This window comes from Pleuronectes platessa, chromosome 14 (genome assembly GCF_947347685.1).
Source record: "Pleuronectes platessa chromosome 14, fPlePla1.1, whole genome shotgun sequence".
Classification (NCBI taxonomy): Eukaryota; Metazoa; Chordata; class Actinopteri; order Pleuronectiformes; family Pleuronectidae; genus Pleuronectes; species Pleuronectes platessa.
The window spans coordinates 9,522,750-9,540,989 of NC_070639.1; the positions used below are offsets into that span (position 1 = coordinate 9,522,750).

At 42.3% G+C, this 18,240-nt stretch overlaps 1 protein-coding gene and 1 long non-coding RNA gene across 13 annotated transcripts in view; one reads left to right on the forward strand and one right to left on the reverse strand.

The window, feature by feature from the left end:
• pou2f1b (POU class 2 homeobox 1b) overlaps positions 1 to 13,955 on the reverse strand; it is a 23,157-nt gene extending 9,202 nt beyond the window's left edge. For 2 of the 12 annotated variants that reach the window (XM_053439119.1, XM_053439118.1), the window contains exons 1-9: positions 13,806 to 13,954; positions 4,803 to 4,868; positions 4,058 to 4,137; positions 3,270 to 3,365; positions 2,049 to 2,210; positions 1,414 to 1,513; positions 1,215 to 1,312; positions 835 to 996; positions 89 to 230 (exon numbers count right to left, since the gene is read on the reverse strand). In XM_053439119.1, the coding sequence (XP_053295094.1) occupies positions 89 to 230; positions 835 to 996; positions 1,215 to 1,312; positions 1,414 to 1,513; positions 2,049 to 2,210; positions 3,270 to 3,365; positions 4,058 to 4,137; positions 4,803 to 4,868; positions 13,806 to 13,851 (952 nt within the window). In that variant the 5' untranslated portion in view covers positions 13,852 to 13,954. Of the gene's footprint in view, positions 1 to 88; positions 231 to 834; positions 997 to 1,214; positions 1,313 to 1,412; positions 1,514 to 2,048; positions 2,211 to 3,269; positions 3,366 to 4,057; positions 4,138 to 4,802; positions 4,869 to 13,805 lie in introns of all 12 variants that reach the window. The other 10 variants (XM_053439129.1, XM_053439125.1, XM_053439120.1 and 7 more) reach the window with 9 other exon arrangements.
• Positions 12,441 to 17,104, forward strand: LOC128455461 (uncharacterized). Its single transcript, XR_008341736.1, has 3 exons — positions 12,441 to 12,582; positions 16,393 to 16,530; positions 16,615 to 17,104. It is a non-coding gene; the product is annotated as an uncharacterized LOC128455461 (long non-coding RNA).
• Positions 17,105 to 18,240: the final 1,136 nt, after the last annotated feature.

Sequence of the window (18,240 nt, forward strand, 5' to 3'; positions counted from 1 at the left end):
CTGGATGCACATGCAGGGGGATTAAAAGTATTATCCCCTTGTGTCATTTGCCTCTGTTTGACTCATTCAGGTTGGTTCAGGGACAAACCTGCATCATTGAGCCACTTCTCCAGCAGTGGCTTGAGTTTGCACATGTTCTTAAAGCTCAGGTTCAAGGCCTCAAAGCGAGAGATTGTGGTTTGGCTGAAGTCATTTCCATACAGCTTCCCCATGGCCAGGCCAACATCACCCTAGAGACAGAGTGAGACAGTAATTTAAGCGCCAGGGTCACAATTAATTTTACTCACAGCAAACAATCCCCTTTGAGTCAATAATTCAATGTCTTATATATATACAAAGAAATATTTGAATATTAGGGCTGTAACGATACTAAGATTCCACGGTTCGCTTCATACTTTGTTTAATTTTTTATATCTCTTTTGGGGTCAGGGTAGTAAGAAAAAGTGGGGGGGAATTTCTTGGTTTTATTAAAACAACAAAATTTGGAAGAGTAAAGAGAAGAACACTAGAGAACATGTTGAACTTGACTTCACATGAAACTACGTGAAGCAAATAACCAAAGAATAGGAAAGAGGGGGTTTGTGTGCACGTGTTTGTCTCCCACAGTCTCAATGTCAAGAGGTTAATCCATATATTTACAAAGTATGTTTCAGTCTCCACCACAAGCCCAACTGAGTTCAGTTAAATCCAGTTCAAACACGGACGTCTCCACCACGGGCTAGGTTTTGGTTCAAGAATCATTAGAGCCCTAGTATATACATATATACACAAAAGATGATATATAGACTGCAAATCTGAGAATCACTGAACTAATCTATTCAGTCCTTCACTCACCTGTGTGAAGCCCAGTTTAATGCGTCTCTGTTTGAAGGTCTTGGCGAACTGCTCCAGCTCCTCAAGATCACTCGGCTCCTCCAGAGTGGGGGTATCCAGCCGCTTGGGTGGTGTCTGATTGTGGAGGGACTGAATAGACGTGGCTGCTGGTGGAGTTGCAGGCTGCAGAAATATTCAATCGAAATATTCAATTTGACTGTTATTGAGGGGTCTGCAAAAGGGAGCAAAAGTCAAACTGTAGTAGAAAGTACAAGCAAAGCTATAAACAAAGGTTTTGTGTTGTGTTTTTATTCTTATACCTGGATTACTGATGGTGAAGTCAAACCAGTATAACTGAAACAGTTTAGCAGGTGGTGGACCTGCTTCGCTTCGTTACCAACCTGAGTTGCAAGGTTGATGTTAGGTTGAGTCGGCAGGAGGTTATGTTGGTTTGGAGGTAGATTTCGAAGGGCTTGCAGTATGCCCGCAGAGTGAAAGACAAGGGAGGGAAAATCCGAAGAAATGTTAAATGACAATCCAATAATTTGTCTGTGTATTTTGTTCTGCATGCAAATGATACACTGCACGTGTGTAACTTACCTGGTTGGGTCGGCGGCTGTGAGATGATGAACTGATGGGGTGAGGAGATGTGGTGGCCAGGCTGAACCAGAACAAACTGAGGCAGATTCTGCGGCTGTATCTGATGGAGGGGAAAAAACACAATATGAATTACCACAATAATGTATTGTGTTCGGTTTTTAGTGACAATATGCAAAGATGACAAATTACTGCAGTTTCATTCTATCCACACGGATGTCAGCTGCTGGGTCATTCAGTAAAATAATACAATGTTTGAGGTTTGCGTACTATTCGGGAAATTAATAACATTTATATTATCTGCAATCCCTTGGTACAGCAGTTATATGTTATATGATGAGAAAAGTCTGTTCCTTTATTATAACACAAAAATAATGTTAAACCCACAAACCAGCCAACAAATAAATGAACAGGGATGAAAACATAACCTCCTCAATGGGGTCTGAAACATGTCTAAAAGTCTTATTGACAAAATAGTATAATTTAACATGTTACATTAGGTCAGTTGTAAAATAAATGTAGTGGTATTTCTGCTACTTTTTTAAAAACAATACTTTGTGTTGCAACTTAAGACCACATTTAAACATTAACAAGTTTTGTGAAAATAGGTTTTGAGGATTTGCATGATTGTGTCATACTTGTGTGATCTGGATGGGTTGTGACAGCTGGGAAATGGGTGTGGCAGCAGACGCTGAGATGCTCGCCCCAGTGGTGCTGTTCTGCTGGCTGGCTGACTGCTGGACGGCTGCAGCCAGAAGCTGAGCTTGCCACAGCTGCTGGTGTACTGGGGTCAGGGTCAACTGGAGAAACGTTGACAGAGAGGCAGGGACAAGGGAGGTTTCAGAGCGAGAGAGAGAGAAGGGAAACAGAAAAACGATAAGCTTCCTTTAGAAAAATATGTTTCCAGCATAATACAGACAGGACAAGTAAGTGTTGTCACAATACTCAAGTTTTGGCTTCGATACCCATGTTAAGTTTCATTTCCATCATGTGTCCTACAATACCAGAAGAGGATTATGTTGTGACAAATGTAACTCATTGTTCTTAGGCGAGGAATCCGTCTAAATTAAGTACCTTAAGATAACACTTAATTTGTTCCCTAGTATAGTAACAGCAGGTGGACTGCATTAGTTTATGCTGCGGCCAACTGCTGTTTAAATTGCTCCAGTTAACTGTCATGCAGTCGATCGAAGCTCTGCCTATTCCAATTTCTCATTTTGATTATTTCAATTTGTATACACCCTAACAGGTCGAAGTTAAAGTGGATTCACCACCATACTGAATACATCTGGTTAAAGCACTGACCGTCCATGTAAATTTAACTTTTCATGAAGGTATCGAAGTAGTATTGAAACTTTGGCTTTCATGGCAACACTAGTATGAGCCCAGACAAGCTAAATGGAGGAAAGACTCATGCAGCTGAGCCGGTCAAAAGTGCAAATGATCATGTTGATGTCGTGTTCAAACTCAAACATGCACACACTCCACATGCACAGAAGCCATTCACTCCCGCACAGCACAACAGCGAGCAGCCGCATTCAAGCCATCTGATCTTCTCAACTACAGTACAGCCTTAGGGAGAAGATGGACATGAGTAGTGTTGTGAGGTCGGCCCAACCATGAGTGTAGAAACGCGAAGACTATGTCCGAGTATGGAGGAATTTGGACATAGCCTAACAACCACAAAGATGAACGGACAGACAGGCAGAGGAGACACCAGCCTTAGCCACAGAATCAGGGCGAGCGATGGTTTCATCACCCGAGCTCTCCTGTGTGACGTTCAGGTGTTCAGGTGTCACCTCAGATGCATGGCTACGACTGGGTTTTAACTTTAGGTAGTGAGGCAACAGGCCACTTACTCCAGCAATCTGTCCCCCAGCCAACATTAGCTGCGTTTGAGGCAATACACTCTGCTGGACGGAGGCCGGAAGAGCACTCGAGTCTTCCAACTTAGACTAGTGGAGGTGAAGCAAAGAAGGGGGGGGGGGGGGGTTGGGTCTTAGAGGAGATTTTCCTAGAGGCAAAACTAAGAAATGACAAACTTTCTTAAGGTTTTACCTAAAAGCAACTTGGAAGAGTATTTAATTTAAACAGACTTCCGTTAAAAAAGGCATGAAACTCAAACCACAATGAAAGATCCAATCTCTGTGTACCTGAGCAGCACTCTGAGAATGAGCCTTTCGACTCTGAGCAGGGAGTGGAATTTAAATCAAAAAGGAGGTGCGAAAGTGGGTATTTCAAATGTGCTGCAGCCTTCGGAGACGAGGAAAGCAGAGGGGGCGTTGAGATGCTAATTAAAATAACTGTTATGCAGTGCATGTAAATTCTGCATAGATTTGCATATTCTCGGCCATCTGTTTCCGAGCAACCGCAGAGCAGCTAATTAGCATACAGGGTTGATTAATCTGCCTCGTTGCCTGGCGACACCCGGAGAGCCTGGCTCATTTAAATGATTTGCTTCTGCATGTTTGAGAGAAGATGAGCATACCTCTGTTCAAACTTCATACGGTCACTTTAAAGCTTACAATTAAACAGTCTTGTTACACCAGAATAACATTTAAATCGACAAAGAAGGCTCCTGCTGCAAAAACAGAGAAACATCAAGTCCTGTGCGGTTAAGTACGTGATGGTGTGCATCATGTGTTACCTGTTGGAGAAGGGCTTGTGCATGTGCATTTGTGATTGGAACCGTCTGTCTCTGAAAGTCCAATCCATTGATTTGGATTCCTGAGGAAAGAAATACGGTTCATGAGGCGTGCGCTCAGAAGAGCACAGACATTATATATATGTTAAACACAATATTAATGAAGAACCGATACTGAAAACTGAGGAGAGGTAAATTAACAGATTTCAGGTTAAAAAATCTTTGGTAAAATATATTTTTACAAGTGATAACACATTATGTACAGGTATAAAGGTTATAGAACTGTTGCTTAAATCTGTTCAAATGCACACTGTTGAATCATCATGAAATTAAATATTAACCGCGTAGGAGAACTAGAAACTCAAAGCATACAGTATCATTAATATTTTTGTAAGTCATCGCTATGCAACAGAAACATAAAGATGAGCACTGAAACGTCATTCAAACATTTGGATCAGTAAATTACTGAGACAGAGCAAATTACTGTGATATTCAAGTTTCACAAGTGAGGGAAACAAAATGAGAACTGCTCACAGGGATTTTAGAAAGCTGCCGTCAGCTATTATAAAATTTTCCTAATCATACAAAAAAGGTGCAAAGGAGTGAGCATTCTCTAATAGTGTCTGCAATGTTCATTTCAGTAGTGTATATGAAACCTGTTGAATGTTGCGGTAAAACATCCTGATTACATCCTAGCAAAGGCAAAAAGAAAAAAAAAAGACAATCAAAAAAGCTGGAGGTCACTCACCAGTGTTCCCGTCACCACTTTCCATTGCACATTTAGTAGTTTCTGACTGATTATTCACTTTAGCATCTGGAAGAGCCAGACAGAGACAGATAGTGAGACACACTATCGCCGATAAAAACACAACACAGCCCTGTTTCAGTTATTCAAGGGGTGGTCTCTCTTGTGGCCTGCATATTTTGCATAATTGCATGATTCTCAACATTAGTATTTTAATCATCATTCAAACATTTCCGAGCCAAAAGGAATCACCTAAACAAACCAACTCTATCTACAATCCCAGTGATAGAAGAAAAAAACAACAGCCCTAGCACATACAGTGCATGAACTCGCATCAGTGACATTTTGAAGCAACCTGTGTCTCACACAGCAACGGAACCCAGCTGATCAAACACTCACCAACAACTGCTCCACCTGGATTTTCCAGCATGGCTGCTGATCCTATCAAGGAAAATTGCCACCGCCGGTGCAAACCCACCAACAGGCTGTCCGGCACTCTGCTTCTCCTCCCACTCTTCACTCTCCACTGGTCAGCAGCGAGCAGAGTTCAATGCCAGCAGAGCTACACGCAGACACAGTGGCACTGTCCACCGCACGGTTCACTGAACAACACTGGGATACGCTCACCGTGAAAGCCAGCAGAGTTTAGGCAAACAGCTCTCCTTCCCTCGCTGTGCGCTCCCTCTCTTTTCTTTTCTTATAGCTCTGCCTGCTCTCTCTACAGTGCCTCCACCGCACTCCCTCTCTCCATCTCTCTCTAGTGTGCCAAGTCTGTCTGTACTTCAGAAAAAGTTCACCCTCTCCTTCTCTTGCTGGAATGAAGACGAATGCAGCTGGCAGCCTCCTCCAACTCTGCTACACCCCCCACCCACCCTCCACCCCAACTCTATAATGAAGCATAATCAGTATTCAGCTGATTAAAGCCGTATGCAAATCAGCCCCTGCCTCGTTAGCAATGCAAGGCTTTGAAGTCCTGCGAGCTACGCATTTCACAACGGGCTCTGAAAGCTTTCTGCATTATTTAAACCCCTATAAATATTTATCAGCTCATTAGCATATTAATTGGATGGCTTTTGGAGGACGATAAAAAAAAAAACAGGAGAATAAGGACGACAGGAAAAAAAGGGTGAAAAAAAAAGTACTCAAAGTACCGCTTGGCGCAGCAGAGGGAGGGGAGGCAGCAGCACAAGACCAATTATTGTGCCAGTGCACGGCTAAAAAGTAATTAGCTAAGAGCAGGTACCAGGCCGAAGATATCCCAGAATGCAGTGTGAGGCCTGTCGGGGGTGGTCTGAGTGCGTTGGTAAAGTAGACTGCATTAATAGCACGTCCAAGACTACTCGTTCAGAGAATCTCCAGGAGTCATGGAGACCCGACCTAACCGCTAAGGAGGACTGAGGAGGACGAAGGGGTGCGAGTGGGAGGGGGACTTGCTCAAACGGAAGTAAATAACTCCACATTAATCCAACACAAGCCTGTCATTACTGCTAGACCCCCTGTGGCTAAAGCATTCCACAGCGAGTGCCCACAGCGAGTGGGTGGTAGGCTTTTGCTGTCTATGTTTATGAAGTGCTTGGGGATTAGCATATTTAGATTAGCTTTACATTCCATTACTATTTCATTTTGGGGCCTTTTAAATTAATTTCCAGCATGCTTGGAGAGTTAATACAGCGGGGGGGGCTCTTGCTATGGCGCTGCACAGGTGTCTGGTGAATCAGAATGACTGGATTGGAATGCATGACTGTATTGGGGTATACAGAGGAAGGGGCTTACCAACTAAGTCCACAATGCTACTCCTGGTTTTAGCACTAATCAACTCTTTCACTTATTGCATTGGGGGACAAATGCATTTACATACTAGCTGCCCTGATCTAATGATGCCAAGAGGGCATGGTGGCTTTAACACAGTTCATACTTACAACAAATACTTTTATCAGCAGTGAGAGTACACAAGGGGCAGGTCTTCAACCAGAGAGCAATGTTTGTACACAGCAGTGTACTTTAAAGACGCACAACCAGTGGCTCCTGAAGGTTTTTGTTGTCTGATATACCCGAGGTTCCCCTGCATCCACACTATTCATCCAGTTTACAATGTGGCCATTTAAACAAATTGTTCTTGGTCAGTAAAATGTCTCCTATACTTCAAGCTTACATATTTTACACCTTCTGGTTTTGTCCCACCACCAATCCAAAGACATTAAGTTTAGAGTGATATAGGTCACAGGAAAGCTAAACAAAATCCTTACAATTGAAAGTCTGGAACCAATAAATACTTGGCATTTTAGCTTGGAAAAAAAGACAATACTGATCAATTATAAGAATTATTGTAAAATTTTCTGTCAAATCTCAAATTATTTGAATACAATTTTTATACAAGATAATTAAGTTGTCAGACTTGGAGTAATGTATTTGTATCTACCAGCTGACAAGTTATAGTTACTTTCAGTCAGAGTGGTGATGTTAAGTCTTACAACTCACTCAGGTTGTTAAAGGTGTGTCCTTTCAAATTTACCTGTTGCAACTGGTAGTTAATTAATATCATGAGATTCACAACAGCCGTCAATGGGTTATCATATTTATCTGTCTCTATTCTCCGTAAACAGAATATATATGGACAGCTTTAATCAATTTTTTTTCTTCTATTTTTGTTATCACTTCAACATCAATTAATACTGCATTATACTCCACACCCATCTCCACTGTTCATCACTTCAAACAACAGTGTTTATTTAGCTCCGGCCTGCTGTTTACCAAGTTGTCTGCCACAGAGTATACACAGTTGGCACACTGGTGTAAAATATCTGAAATAGGCCATCTCCACAGAGTGAGGCTGAGACATCGGGAAATTGGTCCACGTCCTAATGACCTCTTCAACATTCACATCATGCAACCAATGGGAAAAACAAAGGCGATATGGATGCTAAGGCAGTTATCACCAGTGCACCTAAACACATGTACACTTACTTGGTTGGATAGTCTGCAAAAACCCTGCTGTGGAACAATACATTATACAAACATCCTGTGAAGAGAATTTTAAATAGGTATCTCATTAGCACGGTAATACAGGAAGGCTGACTGAATACTGCAGGGTCGTTAATGTGAGCGGAGAGACTCAACATGAGACTGAGCAAAAACTTAATTAGCCCCTCCATATTCTGCCCTGATACCTATATTCTTCATCTTAAATACAGAATATATCAAAAGCACTTTCTCCAAACAGAACCGTCTGAGCACTAAGCAGAGTTTTCAGCAGACAGGATGTGTGGTCACGACAGATAATCTTTCAATTTAACGGACTTAATAACCAAATAACCCTTAAGCCTCCTGGTTTAATGTAGGATCAACATGGATATCCAAACCATTTAGAATAGCCTTTAATACCAGTTGAAGTTTTTGAAAAACTACACAATTTTGACAATAGGTGGTGCAAACAAGCAACACTGAAAATACCAAACACAGGATGCAGGGCAATCTGATGAAAAGTAACATCGCTGTAAGAGAATGTGTTTTCTCTTGAGTGGTCATTAGCCAACGGCCTACAGGCTAGGTGGAAATTTCTCTCCAACCATATTAAAATTCAGTATCTATATGGTTGGCAAAGTAGGAATATTAAACTACTTCCAATCAACACATGCACAGGTCAGCCATGATTCACTGCTGCAGTTTATTGGTGCTGACAACCTAAATTCAGATGTAAATGTATCACCTAGGATGCTGATATTAGCATCAACCTATGGTTATTCATGTGTAATTGGCATAACAACATATTCTCTTGGTTTACTGCAATACTCAAGAATATCTTCTTACCATAAGCACTAACTGCTGGCAAACAAATCGACTACTCATTAAAGTCCGGTAAATGTATTACACTTTTCTTCCCTGTCCGCTGTTATGTGTATTGGTCCGTTGGATGGGTTATTTGTCACCAGAAATACAAAACAACTAATGTAGGAATGTTCAGGTAACCCAGGTGGAACGATGGGACATGGCCAAAGATAGAACCGAATAAATGTTGGGACAGATCCAGGTTTTTTCCACATAAGGCATCTTTAAAGGACTGATATCTATAAGTGTGTGCAATTTGGTGCAGCTTGATTTTAGGAAACTGTTCAGCCTTAGCAAAGATATGAGCTCTACTGAGTGCTCTTCTAGTCTAAGAAGTTTAGATTCTAATTAAATAAGTTTGATGAACAAGTTGGGATTTGACATTTGCCACTAGTCTCTGCTTTAAAATGATGGGAACATGATGTCTGTCCGAATTATTCCCTCCCCCACATGCTCTTTGTGAATGTGCATGTGCTCAGTACACAGGTTGTGGCCTGCCCAGTAAAATCTGGTCAATCATCTCCAGTGTTTGAAAAATATTAGCAAAATAATTGATGACAAATCACATTAAGAGCTGCATTGATTACATGACAGGGAGGGGACATCCTCATTAGACAGGCTACATTAGAAAACAGTCAAGGCAGCAACTTGACGGTTGCGCATTAAGCATTAAAAAGTCCAACGAAAACTCTCCACGTTCCATTTTCAACACAGAGACATTTAAGGCTTAGAGTACAGAGGATGAATCCTTTTTATATACATTACCATTTTACAGACATTGCTAAGGTGCACTCTGACAAGGCAATGTTGTGAAAGTTAGAGGTCTCTGTGAAAATGTAGCTGTGCCTTAGCCTCACTTTAATCTGGCAGTATAAAAGGTCCTTAAATCAATTATATAAACTAATGCGAGATAAACCAAATCAGTTGTTAAAAATAATATGATATAATGGAATTTCCTGCAGTAAAATCTGCGGAGCGTCTCACTCTGACACTTGCACTCACACGTGCACCTCCTCCAGAGTCCAATGCATGTCTGAAATCAGCTAAAATGTAACTTATATTATTCAGAGTTTCACCCACTTAAGTTTGTATTTCATCTAACCTGCATGTGCTATCGTGTGATGTGACTAGGGGGGAGTGTTTGGGGGAGTATCTGATAGATATAGCCTGGTAGTTTATTCATGTTTACTGATGCTCCCTAATTAGACACATGAAAGTCATCAGGAACAACATGGCAATTGCTAGTACCTTCATCCCCCATTTTGTTGGTTCACCCCTGAAACCTACAGTTCACGGTACATACTCTAGAATTCTGATTTGTACTTTGGCATCTAGCAAAAAAATTGAGAAGCACAAGTAACCCTACTTGTGTTTCTCAATTTTAAATGCTTCAGCCTGATCCAACCTCAAAGTTAAGTGTGGTATTTATCCAAAGAAATAAAACATTATTTAAACAATAAAGGCCTTTTCTTTTTGCAAGACCTCCATTTACCTTGCCTGCTTGAAACAGGGCATTGTTGTTTTGCATTGTTTAGTCAGAAATGAACCACCAGAAAAAAAGTAGTTTCCTGTCTAGCGCACACCAAATAGCTCTTATTAGTTATGACTCTCTTTATCCACAGAGAAAAAACTTGTCTGATTGGAGCCTTCATCGAGGACTCCTCAGTACTTTGAGGTGGCATGTTCTGAATGTATTACCACAAGTGATGCATTATTCATAGCAACTGTGTTTACATTAATGAATATTCATGGTGGAACTACAAGGCTGGAATGAGGGTGGAACTGTAAAACTGAATAAATGAGAAAAGTACCCTAAGTGTGGTGGTGACAGCATTATTTCTCATCTATTCTTTAAGTAGCCAAGTTTAATAAGTCAATCATCATTTTTTGTGCAAGTACAGTTTTTTATAAATTCAATGGATATCGTTGCCCAAAAATACTACCAGACAGAAAATGTAACTATACACAACATTTAATGCTTTAACTCACTTGGCTTGATTTAAAGAATATAACTTAGCATCAACAATGTGTTACAATGCATCACATAATTGCCTGCAAGGTGATAATATTATTACTGTGGGCAAAGTTAGTCTGTGATTCTCCGTAACAATGGTATGACTTTAGGGTATTTCATCATAAAAAAAGAGGTCTACTTCACCGGTAATGCCTGAGACATAAAGATTATTAAAATAGACCAAATGTTTAAAAGACACAAGTTCGAGCTCTGTTCAATATCTCAGTTCGATTAATAAAGATGGTAAAAAAAAAAATCCACTCAAAACATCAATGGTCAGAAAAATGGAGACAGGTTAAGCTATTTTCAGACAGAAAGTCCAGAAATTATCTGGATTTTTTTCTTTGTTACAAATTGCCTTTCAGATTTGTAGAATGCAGCTGGACATTCTCCATGTCAGACACGTCAGAACAATGGGAGAATGTCAGGAACATTCAGGCGAGGGGCAGCGTTTGAGTAGAGCACGCAGAAAGCAGGACACAACCAATAAATTCTGCTGCAGAGATCACAGGTTACCGTTTAAAACACATTGACAGCAGCATCGGCCCTCATCACCAAAAGGAATTTTGCCGTCTTTCCAAAACAAAGTCCTTTTAATCCTAAATTATTAGCATTCTTTTGTGTTGTTTCTCTACTATTGACCTATTGCGTGTTAGAAACTCCTCCAACACATCCCATTGCTCGCTGTAATTTTTTCGGAGAATGTCCCGCCAAAATCTCACAAGGGTTCACTCTGATATTTGGCAGTTGGCCGGGGAAAGTTCCTTAATATGTTAGGGGAAGCACCTGACTTTGAGATTTGCATGTTCACATACTTGAAAATGTCAGGAAAATGTGCGAATTTCTGTGCATGTCTGAGCGCAACTATAGGTGCAAAAAACAACTCTCCAGCTAACTGTAAGAGCAAAGAAAAGTGAGAAGCCCCTCCTCTGTGGTGGCGTTACAACGGACTAACCTCATTCATAAACCACTCAATGTCAAAGCACACAAGTCTGAAAAAGAGGGTGTCATCAGGGCTGTGTCAAGCTGTGTCTTGCCCGGCCATGAAACCTGCAGAGTGAATAGTAAGAATGCCATGCCTGTTATTATTGTGGCCTTCCGGAAGTGGGCCTCACAACCCCTCCCCGAGCTGAGGGGTGGGAGGGGAGGGGGGTGTCACACAGGTACAGTCTCTCTATTCACTGGATCAAAACTCCTGCAAGCGCTCGCTGCAGAAACGGGTTCAAACTGCAGAAATAACTCGTGGCCAGGAGCCACGAAAAGAGCCGACAAAATAAATTACATATTCAAATGAGGCAGATTAACAACAGCAGCATCCACTGTTGAGATATCTATGCTTCTCTGTATCTTGTGACTATATTTTACCTATATCCTGAGAATAAATATTAGCTGTATAGTCTATTTATCAATAATGCATAAAACGAAGTATAAACTGTGAACTGTGAACTGTTTAACTGAAAACCACATGTTTTCTACCGTTGGTACCTCAGACGAACTGTAAGCCAGAGAGATGGAAAGAGGAAGCTGATACCCAGACAATACTCAGCATAAGCTTATGTTACAACTTCTTTTTCTTTGAATAAGGTGTTATCTTTTTGACTTAGATGCAGGGTCACGCACAGAGCACAACCACACAAAGGAGAAATGAGACAGGAATCAGACATATCAACCGACTGGTAACCATGCACATGAACTTGTGACATTCTGATAAAGTAAAAAACACAGTTTGAGGTGAATGTGAGGTGAACAAATTTGCATAGCTGCACATTAAGGAAGCAGCATACATTAGAACAATAACTGAGTCTCCTAAAAAGAGGACTTCCTCTGTGATGCACCCTGTGTCTGATGATATATATACTGTGGATTTAGGATTGAACAGGGCTTCTTCTCGACATGATCCAGTGAAGCTGGTGACGTTTCCAGGCAGAACCCCAGAGACTCTCTGTAAGTATTTCATTGTTTTACAATAAATGTTCAGTTTCCAGAACTTCATGTATAAGTGTCTAATTATTCCTTCTCAAATCCTGGATCTACAAACACGTTTGTCCAATCGCCGGACGCGAGGTCAAGTTTAGTGCCTGGCGACGACAAAACCACACTGCTGGCACTCGAAGTTAGAAAAACAAAAGCTTGGCCCTAACTTCTATCAGCCTGTAGTTTTGACTGCTGAGAAACAAGTTGAACTAAACACTAACCCACCATTGTTAGTTAGCTGCACCCCCCTCAGCGGGAGTTTCAGCGGAATTCAATCATCACAAACGAGAAGTTCGCCTCCGAACCCAGCAAGTTCAGAGAATCGCAGCCAGTTAGCCGCTCGTCACCCATTCGGTTTACTTTATTTGTTATTATTTATTTAATACAAATAGATGTGAGTGTTTGTAAAGGGGGAGCTCCAGCCCGTTGTCGGCTGGTGGAATATGCTGAAGTCCGCACTCCGGTTGAGGCAGGCCCGCATGAATAACACAACAGGCTGCCGGGAGCTCTCCCTCAGCGCCGTGCACACAAAAGGCTGAGGCAAAAAAAAATGCTCTGCTGTAAAAAAAAAAAAAAAAAAATCACGTCGAGCTCCCTGTTCACAGATGTGACACCGTGCTCTCCACCAACCAGAGATATCACGCATTCCCCCGAACACATGCACCCGAACAGGGCTCGAAATGGGAACCGGGCGCCGCCGCTGGCCCCGGCGCACCGACCAAATGAATATGCAAAGCTCGCTCAAAAAGCTCCGGTGAGCATCAACACAAAGCCGAGCGCTAGCAGGCGAGCTAACGCTAGCCCGCTAGCACCCCCCGCTTCAATCAACCTGCGCTAGTCAAACATCTCAAATGTGTCAGATACGAGCGGAGCCGCGTCGCCGACTACTAATAAAATATGCTAAACCGCGTTTGTCGGCGCTGGTATGAATATGTAGCGGCGTACACACGGCTAATCACACAAAGGGGGGAGGCATGTTTCCATGTAATTTGCCGTCGCACCGCAATAGCTCGTTTCCTCCTCTTGTCAAATTACAGTTGGAGTCGCTGGGTGTAAAAAAAAAAACTCAACCCGCACAACACCAGCGTTCATCTTCGAGTCCGCCTCGGTTTGATCCGCGTTCCCATCACGATACCTCGCGACTAACACAGTTTGAATATGAGTATGAATATGTAAAATGCTGTAATCATTACCTGGTCCTGAACTCTCATCTTGACTCGCTGCTCCTCCGTCCGCCATTTTGAATATTTAACCCGAAATCCCAGCCCTGAGCCTGGCTGCCTCCGAGTCTGTGTGTGTGTGTGTGTGTGTGTGTGTGTGTGTGTGTGTGTGTGTTTGTGTATGTCTCCCCTACACACGCGCAAACGCACACGCGCATAGAAGTGTAAAACAGAGGGTGGAGTGTTTGTTAGTTGTGACTTATTTACATACTTAAATAATCATCTGACTGCTCTTAAAAATTACCCAGAAGGACGTGGGCGGATCTAACCCACAGCACGTTGACACTGTTTACACAACAACAACAATAACAACAAGGTTTATCTGTGTAACACATTTCAAAGTGCTTTACATCAAATATTAAGGGCATCGTGACAAGTTTTAAAAGAAATGCAAAGATTTAAAGCAAATTAAATAGAGAATTAGAATAATAAATAATGAAATGATAAGAGCTACGATAAGAGTAAGAGTGCTAAGATAAGAGTAAGAGTGACAGAGTATTGTAAGCAGCCTTTTATTTAATTGATTGATTCACTTCTCAGAGTCATGTCAGGTGAAGATAAGTTGTCAGGAAAACTCAAATGTGTTTGGGTCTGTACAACAACAATAAGATACACTCGATTAACTACAGTTTCATTTTCACCATCATGTTAGAGCTCTAGTTTCATTTTTGGCATGAATTCCCTCCCCTGTGACTGTGAGACTTGAACTTTCAGAGGTCGATAACAGTCATACCATACCTACGTCAAATCTATCTTTCATATTGCACACGTCTTTTCCTACAGTTTATAATATTTACCAATTTTCATATGTATGCGCATGCACAAACTTACTACTGTAAATGTATTGTTTTGGTAAACCAATTTAGCAGTAAATGCTGTTTCTGATAAGTTAAGAGTATTGTGAAATTTGTTGTACAAGAACATGTCCGCTCAGCAAAAAGAGCAACGTCAAAGAATCATTTCAATTAAGATAAAGAAAATAAAGCTAAATTCCAAAATCTGATACAACACTTCTTCTTACATAGCATACATATCTTTATTTACGACTTAGTCCCAGACTATTAGATGGAATTTACAAACATATTATTACTACCCAAAAATAATATAGCAATTATCAAGATGCACAAAAACTGAAAGCAAAACATATTATAAGTCTGGAGCAACAATAAAATCATGGTAGCAGTACTGTTTTCATAATTGTTTGTTGGCTCCTATATATTGGATATGTTTTCCATCTTTGGTTTGTTACACTGTGAGCAAGATAACGCAATAGATCACTTTCTTTATCACTGTGAGATAGCTTTAGTCATGGATCTAAATGAAAAATAACCGGTACATTTTGGATTTTTATGTAATTTGCCATTGTTGGTACTTTCAGCTGCATAGATCTCGCTCACTCCATCCATTCTACACATCCGTCTTAAAAAACTGTCCAACAGGCAACTGGTCAATGTGTCCGTGGCCTCCCCCTGACCCAAGAAATTTCACTTCTCTGATATGTTGGGTTTTGAGGTGCAGACACGTGTCCTTCTAATCCAGTCACTTCCTGCATTTTACCCATTGAGATTCACTGTCCATTGAATTACATCACTATTAAATTACATCACCTAACTAGATTCCCTCACCCAGTGAAACAGACTAAAAGGTCAAAGATGGACGTTTACAAATGGACTGTGCTGACATGTTTTACTCCGTTTTATAAAAAAATTACAAACACTGATTAGTTTTATAACCTGAATTATTCCAAAGAAAATCTAACAAAAAGTTGTCCCTGCGTGTAATGGAGTTGAATGTATTGTGTACTGTACTGGATGGGAACAGGTCAGACATCATGCACACAGCACAGAGGGTGGTAAGAGAGGGGTTAATGAGGGCTCAGCAGTTAATGTTTGCCCTGGGGCCCCTCACCAGGTTAATCTGACCATACAAAGTCGTTCCATACGATCAGAATGCAAGAGGTATCTGGAATTGTGGGGAAAATAGACATGTAAAACTGTTCAAATGTAAATAAAACTAGATTAACAAGTTAAATGTGTGGACTGGTATGGCCCTTTAATTTAACGTTTGCTTGTTTTTGGAAGGTTGATAGTAGCTGTTATTATCTATTAATAGCCAATCACCCAAAACCAGCAGAAACTAGTGCTAATTAAAGCATTAGGGTCAAAGGTCATTATCAGCAGGGACGTTAACAATGTTTTTATATTGTCTGTGATTTTCTGAACCTAAGAGACAAGTGATCATCTCTTTGTATGGGATTGAGTTCTATGTGTTCTGTGTAATACATCCCCCTGCAGGTCAATTTGAGTAAAGCACCAGTTGTTGGGATATAATGTCCACAAATACCTTGGCTTTGTAGGAAGACAAAAATAAACTGACTGTGATCAACTGAGTAATTAATTCCAGAATATCTTGATCGTTTTAATATTGAGTTGTTGACATTAGTTATACATAAAATTAACTATTTTAACAAACCCTTAAGACGATGTACTGGTAGTGTGGTGATTCTGTTGTTGGTTGTGTTGTCTTTGTCTCCCTCTCCTGTTCTGTTCCTGTCCTGCAGGTGGTGTCTGTGGCAGGGGGTGTGGCTGGCTTCCTCACTTCAGCAAACAAGGCACACCTGCAATCACTCACCCATCATCCACTCCATAAAAGCCTGGTCCCGACTCCACTACTATGCCAGATAATTCCGTCTTGTTCGGTAGCGTACCTATGACGACCTCTGATTCTCGCCCTTCGTATTTTGTTTCGTATTTAACCATTAGTGTTTTCTTTTGTTACACAGACTCCTCGGTGTGCCTTGTTGCTGCTCCTCGGTTTTTTCGTTTTCCCTCCTGCGTTTCCCCCCTGGATTATTCGGCCAGCCAGCACCCTGCCTCCACAGCCTGCCTGCTCTGTTTTCTGGTGTTAAAATAAACTTTACTCAACACTAGACTGCTCTCAGTGTCTGCTTTGGGGTCCAACCAAAGAACCACCCGTAACAGAATTATCTGGCCAAAATGGACCCCGCAGACGCAGATAAATTTAGACAGGCTCTTTCGAACCACGGAGTTCGCATGGGTCAGCACGAGACGGCTCTACAAGAGATTATGGAGGCGCTCCAGAATCTCTCCTCTAATGTGACACAAGTCGGTGGCCGCTTGGACCAGCTGTCTACTCACCTCACCACGACGGTTCCCGTCCACCTTCCAGCTCCGGTTCCAGCTCCTGCTCCTGTACCACCAGCTCTTCCCATCGCTCATTCTGCACAACCCCGGGAACCCTTCATCCCCACGCCCGTCAGGTATTCAGGAGAATTAGGGTCATGTAGACAATTTCTTCACCAGTGCAGTCTCGTTTTTGATCAGCAGCCACGCACGTATTCCTCAGACCAGTCGCGGACCGCCTTTGTTATGAGTCTCCTGTCGGAGCGCGCCGCGGCTTGGTCTGTTGCCATATCACACGCTAACTCCCCCATCTGCGATTCCTTTCAGTCATTCTCCGCCGAATTTCTCAGGGTTTTCGACCATCCCCTACGTAGCAAGGAGGCCAGCAGTCGGCTCCTCTCGCTACGCCAAGGGCAAAATTCAGTAGCAACTCACTCCATAGATTTCCGCATTCTCGCAATCGAGAGCGGGTGGGATGAGCGGGCCCTACAGGCAGTTTTCCTCCGGGGTTTGCGGGAGGAGTTGAGAGACGAGTTAGCAGCACGGGACGAGACCACCTCTCTGGATGAGTTAGTTTCTTTAGCTATTCGTTTAGATAGCCGGCTCCGTGAGAGACGTAGGGAGAGATCAGAGAGAGAGAGACACGCCCCTCCCGTGAGACAGACAATGAGCTCTCACCATCGGGGTTCTCCGAAACTTCTCGTCCGCCATCCCCTCCCCACGGGACTCCTCCGCGGACAGCCTCTTCTCCTCTCTGCCCCGAGGAGCCCATGCAACTAGGACAGATGAGGCTCACTCCCACGGAACGTCAGCGTCGTCGCCTCCAGAGGCTCTGCATGTACTGTGGGCAGGAGGATCATCAGATGGCTCATTGCCCTGCACTGCCAAAAGGGGGGGCTCATCAGTCACCGGAGGGGCGCTGGTGAGCCACTCATCTATTTCGTTGTCTCCTCCTCGCCTACTAATTAAGGGCACCGTGTCATGGTCGCAGGGTTCCCTACCCCTGTCCATCCTTATTGACTCCGGTGCAGATGACAATTTTATTGACTCTGACTTGATTATGCAATCCCACATTCCCTCTGAGCCTCTTCCTCAGCCCAAGGATGTGTTTGCCCTTGATGGTAGGCTCCTGGCTCGTGTCACTCACCGCACTGTTTCCATTTCGCTACTACTCTCCGGTAACCATCATGAATCCATATCCCTGTACATTATCCCATCTCCCACGTCTCCGCAAGTGTTAGGTCTCCCTTGGCTAAAGCTCCATA